Source organism: Eptatretus burgeri, chromosome 9 (genome assembly GCF_056783735.1).
Source record: "Eptatretus burgeri isolate ZD-2024b chromosome 9, Ebu_testis_v1, whole genome shotgun sequence".
In the NCBI taxonomy this organism is placed as follows: Eukaryota; Metazoa; Chordata; class Myxini; order Myxiniformes; family Myxinidae; genus Eptatretus; species Eptatretus burgeri.
In genome coordinates, this window is record NC_140969.1 from 63,985,785 (window position 1) to 64,003,021 (window position 17,237).

General features: G+C 43.5%; 1 protein-coding gene across 1 annotated transcript in view; it reads right to left on the reverse strand.

Moving 5' to 3' along the window:
- Window positions 1-17,237, reverse strand: part of LOC147020217 (mitochondrial 10-formyltetrahydrofolate dehydrogenase-like) — a 271,323-nt gene that overhangs the window by 97,623 nt on the left and 156,463 nt on the right. Inside the window, exon 12 of the mRNA XM_085893782.1 lies at window positions 5,565-5,692. Coding sequence (XP_085749908.1) covers window positions 5,565-5,692 — 128 coding nt within the window. The remainder of the gene's footprint in view (window positions 1-5,564; window positions 5,693-17,237) is intronic.

Here is a 17,237-nt window from a genome sequence, read left to right on the forward strand (position 1 = left end):
AAGACAAAATCAGATTCATCCAGAAATTTAAAAAAATTAATTTGAATATGAAGTGTGAGGGGGGGGGGGAAACATACCAAAAGTCAACACAGGATGAAATGCTAAAATGGAGTGGCTAACTGCATGATGGAATAAATTTTGACATTTGATCAAGATCGGATTATTTAGACTTTCGTAAAGCATCAAGATTATTGTCAACTGAGATTCAGTCATATCTAAGAAAATCCATAAATTCATGAACAAAGTGGAGAGGAGGGAAATATGCCAACACCATGGTACAAGGGCACAACAGAGGGCCACTTAGAGGAAGAATACCAAGGTGAAGAAACACCTCCAGAACTTGACATAATTTTATGTCACAACGTCGAATGATATGCCTCCGCCCACATTAAATCTTTGCTTCTTCTAACTTTGACGAGAAACCACAACATCATCTGACCTCAATATCTGATCTGTACAGATGTATCATGGTACAAGTACTTGGTTTAGTTAAAATCCCGACTTCAATAACAACATTTTTACTGTACGTGACCTCTAACATTTGACCTATTGATGCTAAATTAATCTCATGAGTTCATCTTCACATCATAATGTATACTTTTATCAAGTTTGGTCAAAATCCCATCACTGGTTCACAAGTTATCGCGGTAACAGGATTTTACCTAACATAACCTCTGACCTTTGGCCTCTTACCCCAAAATTTGAATGGGTTCATCATCACATTATTATACATACTTGTACCAAGTTTGAATTGGATTCCTTCAGCCGTTCTTAAGTTATCACAGAAACGAAAATCTATCACGGATGCATGGACAGACAGCTGGACAGACAGTTGGACAGAAAAACTGTAAACCTCCAGTGACTTCGTCAAAAGATGCAAAAAAACATGTTTCAACCAGAAATGGATGTGGAACAAAGGCTCAATATAACAATAATAATAAATGCGTGTGTGTGTGTGTGTGTGTGTGTGTGTGTGTGTGTGTGTGTGTGTGTGTGTGCGCGCGCGCACGCTCCGTAACTTCAAAACCATAGAGCCAGCAAGAGCAGCCCCAAACTTTGCATGTATACCAAGGGAACTCCAAGGTAGTGCCTGAATGAAAACTGTGTGGTTGGGTTAATTCAAACACCCCTTTTGAATATAATTAATGGCCTTATTTAATTATATCCTTCATCAAGGCCTCATCCTTGGTCAGCCCCCGAGTCAGCCCTATGTCAGCTTATTCACCATGCTCTACAATGCCTTGACTTGGAAGAGGCTGCAATGGTTTCTTAATGATAAAGCATCAATCCAAATCATTTCTTCAAGCCAGTTAGACATCACTCAAAGAAGTTATTTAATGAGAGGAACAGACTAGACACTAGGAAGTGCTTGTTGAGCAGTCGAGTGGTGGATGGCTGGAACTGGAACAGGAAGTAGTTGAAGCCAAGATGACAAATGAATTCAAGTCCAAATTAGACAAGCACTGGTGGAACGAGTGCTTCCACCTTCCATAAGTCTGCTCTTCTTAAGCATGTGCGCACACTAAAGTTCAGTATCACAATGAAGACACCGGGGTATTAAAAATTCACCTTCTTCCCCGAATCTGATGATGATAATTATGAAATGCACTTGGCTCAATTCCCAACAGAGTGTCCATCTTCGAACATGTAGGCGCAAGCCAAGCATCACCCCTGACCCCGCCAAAGTGGATACCCAATTTATTGACACTCGATCGTCAAAAGCGCCGTGCACATTTCAAAATCAACTTACGGGGATTTAAAAGGAACTTTGGCACAGGAGGCAGCCATTCGGCCCATTATTTCTGTGACACACAGACACCAGATACTATCACCATTCACACACAAGTGACCTGCACATCCTGCCAATATTTGGGTTAATACACCCCTCTAATAATCTCCAATGCTTCCAAGTACCTATCTACTTCCAATTTAAACCCATCTACTCTATATGCTACCACTACCTTACTTGGGAGACCATTCCATGCATTACCTATACTCTCTGACTGAAATATCCTTGCCATATTACATTCCTGACCCTCATCTTCTTTTGGATCAGCCTATGTCCCCTGTTCAGATCACTGTATATTCTGCTGAATAACTTTTCTGCACTTATTTTGTCTATACCTTTCATTATCTGAAACAACTCGATTATATCCCCTCGTAATCAACTCCCTTCTGATGTATGAAGTCCTGTCTCCTTCAGCAGCTCCTCATCGCCGAGTCTATCTAGGCCTGGAACAAACAAACAAACAAACAGACTCGTTCATGCCCACTCGCTCATCTGACCTTCGCATTGTCACTGCACCAGAACGTCTTTGAGATCCCCCTTTGGTTTAGACATTACTTGTGGAAATTCACCTACCAAACTAGAAAGAACCTCTGGTAAAGGTACTGCACTAACCACAGTTCTTGGGGCTCTTAGGCATTAGCCATTTTGAGTCTGATGAGGTCGTTTTTGCTGTTGATAATTGGTTACAGGATCCAGAAAAATAATTTTCCTTCGAGGGCCTAAATAATCCTTTACATAGAGGGGAGAAGCAAGCGCTTTAATGGAACACGTGATTCGTTCAGAAATAAGGATTGTTTGTGTGCAATTTCAAGAGTCAAAGGCTTTCCCTTTTTGGTTCCAGGCTCAAACCATTTTGAAAGACCCTCGCACTCGTACATCGACCTTCCACCATTTCTGTCATCCAACCAGTTCGAACATTAATCTTAAAGTCGCTTTACAACAAAGCAACGCTATGAACAGGATTTTTTTTGTAGAATTAGATGAGATTGGATTAATCCCCTTATCTTTCCAGGCTATTGAAGACTACAAGGAAATTATGAGAAAATTTTTGTACAGGAGGAGGCCATTCGGCCCATCATACCTGCACCACAATCTGTCAATACCCCCTTCCCTTTGCGTGCAGCCCTTTGGCTGCTACACTGGGACTCATTTTGCCAAACTCGGAAGGATGACAGGCTGAGTCAACCCACTGGTGTTAATTCAGCGGAAAACAGGGCTTGAACTCAGGACCCTAGGATCCCAAGTCACCACCCTAACCACTAAGCCAACACCAGATTATAACACCAGCAACACCACGATCAACACCACAAGCAACACCAGTATGACAGCTTCCTGAGCAAAGAAATACACTGGGCCGTTTGCCATTGCCTTCAAAGCAGTAACATTCAGGGCAGAAATGTGTAATTTGAACAGCATATGGGCAACTCTTTGGGAAAGACACTGTGGGATATTTGACGTCCATCAACAACCAATGTTAGCAGAAAGGTCTCCATCTTAACATTCCACATGACAGACTATGTATGCATGCATGCATCGATGCAACACCCTGCCTGCGAAGCACCAGGATCATAGCTTACAGTCGGGTCAGAGATCGAACATAAACAATAGCTCAAAGGTGAGTGTACTACCTCCAAGCTATCCTGCAAAACCCTTTGGAGCCTTGCATTGTTAAAATAGCAAATATCTGCTCTTATGGCATCATATGACATGATATAGACTGCACATCCTCAAAGTGGACGAGCAGCACAATCACAAATGACAAGGCAAGCATGCTGGTGCTTAATTTCATTCCAACAGGATAATTTCTTGTGTTCATAAAAGCATTTCTCAAGGTTCTTTCCAGGCACAGAAAATAATAATATGCAGATATTAAAGGTAAATAAGGGGGAAAATTATCATAGGATTCAAGTTCCCATGGTTAAAAGAACCCGTTATGGAGGATGGTTAAAACAGCCCATCCTTTGCCGAATCATTTGCAGTTGGTGCCCTCTGCTGTCACTCATGTGTATGAAGGGAAGGAGAAAAAAAACTAGAACTGCCACTTTACAACTGCTGGTAGTGCTGAACAGGTACCAAGACATCCTGCTTTGACGCAACCCCGCTTTGATCAGACACCTGACCCTGACCCATGATGTATATTATTACTCAGTTGAATTTAGAATGGGATTAAAATAAATTCAATTCAAATCAAATGGAAGACCAAAGGATTGGAGTCCTGCATTGGAGTCATCAAAAGAAACCCAAACAAGCAAAAAGCAAAGATGAAGTCATCAGGAGGAACCTGGATAGTATTTGTCTTACAGCTGCTGCACATATACCTTCAGCAAAGTGAGCCTTATTAATAAATGAATAAATAAAAATCAAAAAGAACCCAGATTAAGAAAATTAAATAATTCCGGCTGTCAGACCATGCGTCTGATCAGGTTGAAATTTAAAACATATATTAGATCATAACTGCGAAGTTTCCTGTTGATTAAGTGGTTCAAGAGAAATAATTATTTGAAGATTTTTGTTCAATCTAATATGGCTGCCAGACCATGTGACATAAATTATTAGTGAATACCCAAGTATCCCCAAGACTTGGGAGAAGATTTGGGAGTTCTTTTATTGGAGAAGATTTTTATAAGTTTTAGGGCAAATCCAATATGGCTACCAAACCATGTGACCTATGACATCATATGTGTGAACCTTTTGTTCCTCATGGATAGGCGGTCATAAGTATAAAGTTTTGCCTCGATCTGTTCAGCCACTTCAGAGGAGAAAATGTTTGAAGGTTTTTTTTTAAATAAAAGAATATGGCTGCCAAATCATGTGACCAATGCCATCATCATATTTTCTTCCTGTGGACCATTTTATCCCGAGATGACCCTCAAAAATTTCCATGCTGATCAGATGTACCGTTCAACATATGCAATTATGTCATAACTAAGGTATCTATGATGTCATTAAAGTAAAAAATAAAAATCACACTCATTCCACATGAGGAGTACTTGCCATGTTTCAATTTTTTCCTTGGTGCGGTTTCAGAGATACAGAGGTCCAAATTTTTCCCATGTTTCCAACATGGCTGCCACACTACATGACCTATGATGTCACAAGTATCGTTAAAATATTCTACACGAGTAGTCGCACCGATGGTGAAAATTTCGTCACAATCCAACAAGCGCTTGTGGAGAAAAACACGAAAGTTCTGTGCAGACAAACAAACAAACGGACCCAAATGCAATACCCTCTCCTTTGGCGAGGGTAATGAACAACCTATATCTCGGCTGTAATAGGGTGATCAGAATATCAACATTTGTTGTGACTTAAAAGGATTCATAAGGGCTGGCAAGATGGCCCAGAGGTATGCAAACGAGCATCTAAGCTGTCTAGTCTGGGTTTGAATTCCAACCCAGCTATAAACTCTCATCCCGGTGTGTCATTCATCAATTTGTGTGCTGTCCCTCGGATGGACATTAAACTGGCATCCTGTCTGCTGGCATTAGTTGGTGGATGTTAAGGATCCCATGATGTCCTTTGCGAAGAGTAGGCAAGCTATTGCCGGCACCCTAAACAAATTCCAAATTCCAAATTCCAAATTCCCGCCTTAACCTCAGTCAAACGACAGGCCTGGCCAGCTTGTTCGTGAAAGACTCGAGCCAAACTTCCCCTGGCCAACCCCATAAGAATGTGTGAATAATTGTGGTGATTAAAGAAGAAGATTGAAGCGATTGATAATAATCCTCCACTTATTGTTAGTGACTCAATGGGTATGTACAATATTATACCTCACCTGTACAAAAGATGTCCCCGATCCCGTGGATTCATGCGGCCCCACTCGCCCTCCTCAAATGCTTCTTTGGCTGCCTCTACCGCCTGATCCACATCAGCGGCTGAAGCATATGAAACGCGGCACAGAACCTGTGGAGAATCCAGTGGGACTTATGAGTTGGCATTTACCTGAATAAAAGCCTATTATCTCACAATGCTTGCTTCTCAAAGCCCTTGCAATAGCCTACTCTTTACTAAAGGTGCCATGGGATCATTGGTATACACAAGTGAATGCTATCAGGAAGCAACAGCTGGCTTAACGCTCCCTCCAAAGGACAGCACACTCACTGATGCAATGCCCACTGCAAAGCACTAGGATAACAGCTTATAGTTGGGCATGGATTTTAAACTCAGACCAGATCGCTCCAGAGACTCCAACTGCAAGTGGGTGAAACCGAGGAGATCTCCAAGAAAAAACAAGTGTGAAATTCGACAGTGTGCACATGCATTATTTACAGAACCCCCCTTGTTATTGCTTTGCTCATAAACAATACAACACAATACCAGTGAAATGCAATTTTACTGTTTAATTCCAAAAATATTTCATGTACGATGCAACACATGGAACTTTGACACAGGAGAAGGCTATCTGTCCCCACCATTCCTGCAATCTATCAACACAACATTGATTTAATCTAAGAGTTTATCACCATGGAGTGCAGTGGGGGGTGGGGAGTTTGAAGAGATCTTTATCGGCTAATATCATGCTTTTTATCATCATTCCAGATACAGGCTATGATCGGCATAATGGCCTTCTCCTGCATTGAAGTTTCTTTAAAGGAAGCTTATATTATGCTTGCCATTCTCCAATCCTCTCGTACCCATCCTAACTCTGATGAGCTGTTAAAAATATCAGCTAACATCATGTTTATCAGGATTCTCCACCATCTCCCTCAATACACTTCAATGCATACTATCCGGTCTGGAGGTTAATCTCCTCTTAGATTTCCTGCCTACTTCCAAGCTACTCCACTCCAACCTGGAACTCCTCTAAAAGCCATTCCTCACTTCTTACATCTCAGCTATGAGTAATTTATCTGACTGTTGTGTAAATGTTGAAGCAAATAACTATATAACAAGGCTACCATCTCACTTTTATCACTAACTATCCTCCCTGTAGTATTCCTCAATGGTCCTACACTTCTCTTAACCTGTTCTTTACCTCTTTTGTGCTTAAAGAATGCCTTGCTATTATGTTTAATATTCTTAGCCATGTCCTTATCATAACTTCTTATGGCTTGCCAAGTTATTTTCTACACTTGCCTCTGTTTACTCCGACACTGATATGAGCCTGACTGCAGTCTTGGTATTTTGTACCTGATAAATGCCCTCTGCTTATCCTTAATCACACTCCTTACATCCCTGCTCAACCACCCCTTCCTGCCTCGTTACACTTCAGTGGAATATACTTCTTCTGTAAACTGCATATTTGCACCTTGAAAATTTCCCATTTCTCTGTTGCCAATTGCTTTCCTGTTAGTTTGTCCAAATTCAAAGCACCCAACTCTCATTATGCTCTCAAACTTTCACTTTCTGGAACATAAGAGCCCTACTACACTATTCTGAACTCCAACTCTTGACAGAATCCTTGCACACACTATGTTACGGTCACTTGTCTCGAAAAGCCCTTCTATAGACATATTGTCCACCATATTCAGAACATTATCTTTAAAAAGGTCTAACATTGAACTCCCCCTCATGGACTTATCTACACACTGGCTTGAAAGGTAATCCTGGACTTTATCTCGAAATTCCTCGTCAGTGCTGCCATTTCCATTTTCCTGGACCCAATATAATATTCAAGATTAACCCTTTGAACCCTGAGCTCCTTGGACTTTCGGGTCCCCCACCTTCAGCTCCCTGTAGAAAAATCCAGCCACTTAGGTATATGGAGGTTTGAATAGCAGCTGGTAAAATGGATGCGAGGATTCAGAGTTCATATAAGAATGAAGATGACACTGAAGTCATTGTTCCCTCCATGGCTAATCGGATCGTCTTTCGGGCACGGCTAACAAAACGCAAACTGTGGTCCCTTTTTGCTCTCCATAATGCTGGGAAGCTCAAGGGCCATGGTGTATTTGCAACAATACTTTCTTGCCTTCTTTTTTATTTTTTGTACACCTTGTCGAGGCTCATATGAGAGCTAACACACACCACACGGCAAGGGGGGCAGGAGACAAGAGGGGTGGGAGTGGGAAGGACAAAACAGTGGGGAACAGAGACATTAGGAGATCTGTGGAAGGGAGAGGGATGGGGCAGGGAACATGGGGTATACAAGATGGACATTACAGGGACTTTCAGGAAGGAAAGCAGGGAATTTGAAGGAGGTGGATTTGGGGTGGATTAACGGGTGTAGAAAAGATCGAGGATTTGGATGGGGGAAGATAAGAGGTGGTGGTGAACAGCAGTTTTCAAGGCCTGGAGGGAAGAATGGGATTGAAGAGTGTGTGGAAGTTTATTCCAAAGGCGGGAAAAAAAAGAGGAATGAAAGAGTGAAGGTGAGCCTTGATTTGTGATTTTGGTAGTTTTACCAGAAGGGGGTTGTTGGCGGACCTTGAGCGCCCTGCGCAAATATGGTGGGGACAAATCGCAGACAGAGCGGGGGGGGGGAGACCGGAGGAGAGGAGATGGTAGAAGACAGAAAGACCACTGACCTGTCTGCGGTGAGAGAATGAGAGGCCCAAAGACTCAGCCTCATCACGGGAGATACCAATGATCCGAAATGCCTTGGTTTCCACAGCGTGAAGCCAAGAAAGGTGAGAGGCAGGAGCACCAGCCCAAAAGGGTGAGCAGTACTCCATAAAGCTGTGGACCAAAGCTTTGTGAGTGGTCAGGAGCTCAGGTGGGCCGAGGAAGGACTTTGCACGACGGAGGATTCCCAGTCGGTGACTGGCTTTGGAGGCCAGGTTGGAAATGTGGCTTTCCCAGGAAAGATCATGGCAGATAGTGAGACCCAGAAGCTTAAATAAAAGGACTTCTTCCAAAGGATTGTTGAGAAAGTAGTTGGGAGGGGGGGGGGTCCAAACGGTCCTTTCGGAGAGACAGTGAGAGTGTGAGATTTGTCACGATCGAAAAACATGTTCCACGTGTTGGACCAGTTTGTGATTTTATCCAGATCTGCAGAGAGAGAAGAAGCAGCTGCTTGCCGGTTTGAGGGATGTCAGATGATACGGCAGAGGGTGGAGTCGTCGGCAAAGAGAAATAGAGGATTTTCCAGAGAGTCGGAGAGATCATTGATGAAAACCAGAAAAAGAACAGGGCCCAGAACGCTGCCTTGAGGAACTCCATGCTTGGACAGGAAGAGGGGATGAGAGAACTCCATTTAGGGCCACATGTTGGCTGTGACAGGAGAGGAAGTCTGCGAGCAGGAGATGGCCTTGGATACCATCGGAAGAGAGTTTGGTGAGCAGGGCAGTGTGCCAGACCATGTCAAAAGCACACGATATGTCGAGGGATATGGCTCTGATATCATTTCTGGCATTGAGTACCTCCATCCATTGTTGGGAGAGCAGAAGCAGCATATCCAGGGTAGAGTGACCTGGTCTGAAACCAAATTGATGATCGGAAATCAGGCCATTGGAGAAGAGGAAGGATTTAATGTCTGAAGCAATGATGGATTCCATAACCTTGCTGATGATTGGGAGAAGGCTGATTGGTCTGTAGTTGCAGGGATCTGTTTTTGTACCTTTTTAATGCAGGGCGGTAATGTTTTCTGATTTTCATGCAGATGGCAGATGACCTTGAGCAAATGAGAGGGCAAATAATAGAACAGAGAGAGGGTGAGCAAGAGCAGAGGAGTAGGTTTTTGGACGTGTGGGCTGATGCCGTTTGTTGCTCTTTGTTGATTTTTATGCGCAAAATATTCCTTCTTCACTGGTTCTCTTTGTCGGCATTTATCCACATGAAGGAAGAATAAAATGGCATCTTTCGCAGCAAATCTGATCGACCAAAATCAAAACAAACCAACTGACTAAAGTCGACTGAAATGATAGGCCAAAATTGGGCCGATCAATGATCATGCATCAACTACAGCAGTGCATCAAACATAGGACACGAGCATGACATTGGGCAAAGGTGGACGTGTGCCATCCAAGTGATGGATAATCGCGATTCTTGTGAAGCTATTTTGGAAACAATTAAGAGATGGGAAATTTTACCAAGGAACACAGAAAATATGACGAACTCGTAAAAAAACATAATTATTGGAGTTCATGCAACACAAAGCTAAGGACACCACCTCTGAGTTGTGCTGTCGACCCAGAGCCCATGTTTATGACCCCAAATCTGACAAACTATATTTAAGGGTGGCTGCTTTGAAACTGTTAATGCCATCTACATAAACACTTCTTAGTTCTGATCAGATCATGACACTGGCACTGAGATTTGGATTTCTTATCATTTGAAAAGCTTCTAGAAAAGAACGAACTCAAAATATATTGGCAAGCGGCATGACGTTCAGTTAAGAAATCCAATTCGGTAATCTCACAGCATCATATTGAGCAGGAAATGATCTCTTACACATGCAATGCTCCACAGGGGGAAATAGATATCAACATTTGCCAGCTGCCTTTCACACAGCTCATCTGGTGAAAGCTACTACTAATAAACTGATATAAAACTACATGAAGAAAATTAGCACCTAACTGCCACTTAGAACACTTGCACGTCTGCACAACTAAGCAGCACATCTTTCAGTACATCACACTTTTCAGCGTGGAGATTGAGCATATGTTAACTGCACAGTTCTAATTTTATCCATCTTACTCAGAAATTAACAGTGAGGGTTTTTGCTTGTAGGCGAAACTCGTTGTGATTGGATATACATTGGGACTTTCTCAAAGCAGCTAATTTTCGGACAATCTAACACAGTGAAAACTCTCAAATCAGACCTCCTTGGGACCAAACAGTATTCAGATTACATAATTTTTCAGTTTTTACCTCCGCCACTAAAGGAGGAGGACGTTATGTTTTCACTCCTTTCTGTCTGATTGTCTGTTTGTCTGTGCACAGGATATCTCAAAAAGTTTTGGAAGGATCCGGATGAAATTTTGTGGAGAGGTTCGGTGTGTGACAAGGACCAACTGATTAGATTTTGGTGAAGATCCGGATCCGAATCTGACAACTGGAATTTTTAAAGTGATTCTTCACCATTGAGAGATTGGGCCAAAAACGATATAGTACTGTATAGCATGATATTTCAACAATGTATTGGGCCCGATAGGTTCTGGTGGATCAGGCATTACGTGGCAGAGGTATGTGTTCTACTGAATGCCCTTATAGTAGAATATTAATTTCATTTTTTTGTGCACAAAGTCAAGGCTCATAGAAGAACGATAACACTGAATGGATCAAGATGCAACAGAACAGGAGCAGTAGAGAAGGGAGGACACCAACAGCAGGGTTAAAGGACAAAAATAGAGGGAGACTTGTACAAATTATGGATGTGGGAAGGAATGAGAGGTAGTGGAGGATGGATCAGACCCCAAATGACCCCAAATCTGTTCAAGAGTTAAATTCTCATCTTGCAATAAAAGTGGAAAAAAAATACCTATGTACTTTTCAGGGGCCTCTATCTGCAGGCACTTTCTCACCACTCGTTTTCACGTATCGAATGCCATGGCATAACTTAAATTTCTCACACCAGCCTGGCAAAAACTCACGACTCACTTAATAAACAACTTTATTGAGGTCGAGTTTCATGCAAGGTTTTCTGCTTAACAATGTTCTTATTTGTATCATTAGTCGCATAAAACTTTAACAGCTTATCACGTTTCCTTTTTATATCAACACCACCACATATCATATATAGTAGTATTACCAACAACATAGTGCTCACTCAGGATCCGCAGCAAGTATTTTGGAAGCATTTAAGAGATCCATTTTCTCTTTTTCTGCAGTTATCTAATTTCTACAGAATTTCAACTTTCTCTATAAATCTAAGTGTAACATGCTTCCGCTTCACACCACCAGAATTTGCATCATCACTTGGATGCTGTTGGATGATATTATGAGGGCAGACTAAAGCAAAAACACAGCAATACCTTGTGAACAGTATGGAGTAACAGCCAACAGGTTAAAACAAACAGGCACAGGACGAGGGAGCGGCAGTCTTCGTAAACTCAAACGCCATTTTGCTGGGAAGTTTGAATCTACGAATGTGTGGAAGTGTTTGTGGTTATTTTTCAAATTTTCCTTGGATTTTAGGATATTTCGGATGTCAGAATTTCGCATGTGAGAATTTTCACTGTGTATATAAAACCCGGTTTGTTTTTGGACTACATACAGTGACCTGCAAAAGTATTGTTGCGGTTCTCGGAACCGCATCCCTCCAAAGCAATCGCAACCATCATACAGCAGTCCCGAGACAGTTATTCCATAAATATATGTTCAGATAGTCCCTTCTCTTTTGTTTAGTGGGATAACAGGACAGTGCATTGTGTGTATCTCATGGTTAGGTCTGATTATATCTCTATCTTCATTCCTACTTTTCCTCTTCTTCCTGAAATAAATCAAAGCAGACACTGCACTCAGACAGCCACCTGTAAAATCTGCAGCCACACCCTCAACTGGATGCGTCCTCACAGAGGCCAACACGTGCAGCACATGCCATGGTCGGGGGAGGGGAATAGAAAGCCGCAACAACACCACATGAGCATCGACAGCACAGCTGCGAGGATACAGCAATACCTTTGAGGAATCCCTGCCACAAGCTCGAGATGATCGTCTGACGTTTCCAATGATCTGGGATGAGATTTCTGGTTGCATTGAAAAGGCATACGAAAGAATATCTCTTAAAGAGGCTGCACGGATGTTGTTTTTCACAACACAGAAGCAAATGACCCGATATCGGCGAGAGCGTGGCTGGCAGCTTGGTGCCAATAACTACATCGTCAGGGGCCGATAATAGAAAACAAATTACCCCCGGTTGAGGGTGACGGTCATCTCTGAAGCTCTGTTGTTGTGGATCCTATATACGAAGTTTCATCAAGATCAGGCGAAATTTTTTTGACCGTATCACATCGATGATTTTTCCAACTTTGAAGACACGTGGCTCGATAACCAGGACGAATTTCAAAAAACCGGCCTGACCAAATTTAGATATTGTTCCATATTATCAGAATCCGAAGGAATTTCGAAGTTCGGATCATAAACAGCGGAGGAGATAGATTTTGAAAATGGACGATTTCGCATCTGGAATGGACTATGGAAATGAAAAATGGACGATCGATATAATGGACTTAATTATATCGGCATCCTCTTTTCCCTCCATTTCTCCATCTGATAATTATATCTGTATTCTTTTTCATTCCAAATCTCCATCTAATTATTATAACCGATCCTTCCCCTCAATTCCTGACACAGATCGGGGTTGGCCCCGCACACACGATAGCAGAATCGGGCAAAGGCGAGCACTGGCCACGTGCCTGATGGCGGATCCATGTGGAATGTACGCGGCATGCTCAATGGCGGGTGGACCTGTGCTTAGCTCGACACCTTATTATCATACAGAGCAGGGCACGGATGGCAAACATCTTGTTCTGGTCTGTGCATGGATTTATCCTAACATCTTACCGTCTGTGCATGAGTTTACCCGAACACCTTACAGTCGGTCAATGCTGGTGGCCGGGCCGCGTGGCGCATCGTGGAGCAAGCATTTATCAGCGCTAATCGGGGGTGCCGGGGTGGGCATGCGGGGTCGACACGACCCTCGGCCGGTCGCCGGGGCATGGTCCGGGAGATCGGTAAAAGCCAATTCATATCGAGTCGGGTCAAAATACCACCTGACCCACAACAAATTGCAACAAAAGGTTTTTAAGTGGTTTTCATTCCTACTGGATGTACTGATCAACAGAAAAAAAGTCGACCAAAATCTGACATCCGGAAATGGGTTAAAACAGTCGTTTTCAAGATGGCCGCCACCGGGCTTTGAAATAACTAAAACAGCTATAACTTCTTCAATAATTGTGATAAAAACATAATTGTTGGTTCTGGTCCAGGTTTTAATGGATCAGCAATCCACTGGTGTCAATAAAATTTAGATTTGATCAGTATTTAACATGAAATCCAAGATGGCGGCAAAATTAAACAAATTTTCCATCTGAATCAAAATCACTGAACACCTGGTGCCAGTGAAACATTTATTTGTGAACATTACATAATGGCAGTTTAGGTTACAATTTCAGTCCTCATCAATGTCCTCAAGTTCCTCAGAGCCTTGATTTAGTGGATTGTCACAAAACGTCACTTGGCATGATCCACATGCAGATGTACAGGGAAGCCCATTCTTTCTGCAGCTGCAACGGGTGTGTCACAAGCTGTGGTGCAGTTGCAGTGTATCATCTTCAGAAGAGTGTCTGGTGCAGCATTCATGGCAATCATGATAGGTACAAATCGATTGTCTTCAAGTCCCCAGCCCCAGTCCAGAGGATCGAGGTCATCCTCCATCCCCATCCAAACCATGACCTGGTAGTACACTCGGAGACAATGAAACTTGGTGGCAGATTCCGTTGGGGGAAGACGTTCAGGTGTAACGAAAGACTTAGCAGCAGCGACCTTCTTTGTGAATATCTTGTAACGCATGGCTGCCAGAGAACTTGTGTTCTCCCCACCAAATATAACGGCCATCACTTGGCTGCCAAGTTTCTTTATTTCAGCGTGGCTGACGCCTCTCGAAGTGAATGTATCTGCACACAACTGGAGGCCTTGATCATCTTCCACGAGTTTCTGAAAGACTGATTTTTTCCCAATGCCATACACACGATATGTTGAATCACATCCTGTGAAGGCGTGCAGGAATAATAGTTGAGTGCACAACTTATTCCCAAGAAGATGCTTCATCCGATTGATGTCATATACTTTCAGATTGCTTCTTGACTGGTTGTCTGATCTGAAATATAGTGGTTTTCCATCCGGTATACAGTAATGGAGCAAAAGCATCAACAAATCTGTGTCCTCTCCGATTAGTGTGGTGGAATGCAGAATTGTGCTGTTTACGGTTGTCTTGGCAATGTCCACATCAGCGTCCCCTTCTGCCTGAATAACTGTGCAGCCCACTTTCTTCAGCTGATCACCTATTAAGGTGATCAGCTGTTGCTTGTTACTGCCGACAGATAGGAATTAATCTCTCTTTCCGTCAAATTCAGTTTCTCTGGTGAAGTTCACAGTCGGATCGCTGTTGGCTTGTCCCCGTCTCTGCTGAGTGTTATCCTTTATCGTAGGGCCTGCACCATAGCCATCAAAGACAACAGTTGCTGTCCCATAGTGTTTTGTTGTGAAGTCCGCATATGCTCTGGCTATTTTGCCATATGCATCTCCCTTCTTCCACTTGAGCTTGTGCAGCAAGGATCCACCATCAAGAACAGACCTTTCAGTCTTAAGGTGTGCTGAAGGTGTGGTGTCAGGTACTCCTTCACATGCCAGTGCCTTGGTACAGTGGTCATTGATGGCTTGAGCGAGTTGAGGTTTGTCGGCCTTCCTCAAGATCTTGTTGTCCTCAAAGAGGGATGGAGGGTATGGACTGAGCTCAAAACTCATCACGTCCTCAAGTGACAAATCACCGATCTGGGATACCACCAGGAATCGCTGGAATAGCACACTGGAGTCTATGGTTCTGTGAGGAGCAATCTGGAGAGCATTAGAATTTCCCAGGGTCTTTGCTTTCTCTGTCCTCTTGATGGAGAAGGAAAACACAGGTTGTCCAATCATTCTCTCGATGATTTTGTTCCCAACAGCTTCATATTCATGCACGTTGATGTCTTCGCTTGTCACGATACCATTTATGATATTTCTCAATGTAGGATCAGAGATAGATCAGAGATCTATATTCACTGATAGATAATCATGGAGTTTGGTGCGAGGCGATTCATATCATGGGGATCGGAGCAAGACAATTCCGCAGCTTGGAGTTATCTTGCCGGAAAGTGGAGTGGAGCCGCTTCCGGCTAGCATCGCCGGGCCACGCAGTGGTCTGGGCCCAATCAGAGCAGCCAATTTGGGTGACACATCGCGTTGGGGTAATGGCCCCACCCTGCACTCCAGGGTCTATAAAGGACGGGTGGCAAGGCCGTCCGCAGTTCTAGTTCCAGTTTTGGTGTCTTGCCTATCGCTGTTATCGGCTCGTCCCATTCTCTGCCCAGCCTGGGATCGATCTCTCCGCCTTCTTCACCCGCCCGTCATCGCCTGTGACTCTGCCTCCACTTCTCCGCCCTTCTCCGCCCACATATCACTGACTCCACCCACCCACCTGGTCCTGTCTACCACTCCGCCCACTCACTCTCGCCTCCGTATTCTCCACCCATTCGGCTCCCGACTCCACCTTCTCCACCCAAGTCCCTCCCTTCATGCCTGATGGCATCTCATTCTCTGGACCAACGCTAGCTGCATGAAGTGCCACGAAGCAAGAGACGGCGTGCCAGTTGTCAGGGAGGTATCGCCCAGTTGAGCATCCCCCCAAAACGTATTGGTGATGACGCGATCGGGCAATCGTGCAAAGTATTGAGAGACCATTAGCCTCATCTCCTCTCCTCCTTTTTCTTTTCATTAACTCCTCTTCATCGGTGTGTGTGAGTGAGTGAGTGAGTGAGTGAGTGAGTGAGTGAGTGAGTGAGTGAGTGAGTGTGTGTGTGTGTGTGTGTGTGTGTGTGTGTGTGTGTGTGTGTGTGTGTGTGTGTGTGTGTGTGTGTGTGTGTGTGTGTGTGTGTCCTGGCGCCTGCCCTCATAAGTTAAGATTGCAGAAGATTATTATTTCATGTTAAGTCTGCTCTGTGTCTGCTTTTGCAAGTTCCTTGTGTAATTGTCGCACCTCATGCTTCTTTCTATCGTTGCATTACACACAACAATAAATCTTCACTGTGCCACATAACTTTCTTTGGCTGCTTGTAAATAAATTATCATTAGAAATGTTCCCAGCTCGTTTTTGTCTATTCTTTCATTGATCCAGCACGGTCCGAATTCTAGCTTAGCCAGGACTTTATTCCCAACAATCCCTTCCTTTTGGCAGGACATCCTCGGCAGTGTCGCTTGGCTGCATCCGGTCCGGTAAAGTGATCCAGTTCGGACAAGGCGTACCGAGGGTGTCTTCCCCGGTAATTAAATCAAGTGATTAATTAGGTAGCCCGGTTAACCCATAGACGGGAGGACCCTAGGTCACGCGGTTGGATTATTAGCGTCCACGGTTGGTTAGCCACCCGCAGCGTCACGGAATTATCCATGTGCGATGGCCTACAACTCCAGGGAGTCTGGTGGGAACCAAAGATAGCTTCCCCCCCTGGTGGTCTTCTCACCCGACCCCCGGCCCGCAACAGTATTTATCATCTTCCAATAATACCACATCGAGATAAATTACAAATTATGTAGAAACAATTTTTCCAAATGAACTTTTTTATTCATAACTGAAGAGGTAAAACTAAATATTGTTATCGATGAAGGAGGTTACATGTCAGGAATGTTACATGTCAGCATAAAACATGTAGAAATAAAAATTCACTGGTTGTAAAAGTATTCAGCCACTTAAGTCAGTACTTGGTGGAAGCACCTTTTGCAGCAATGACAACTATGAGTCTTTTGGGGTACCCAAAGAGGTGGGTCTCTCCCAGCTTTGCACAGCGAGATAGTGAAATATTTGCACATTCTTCAC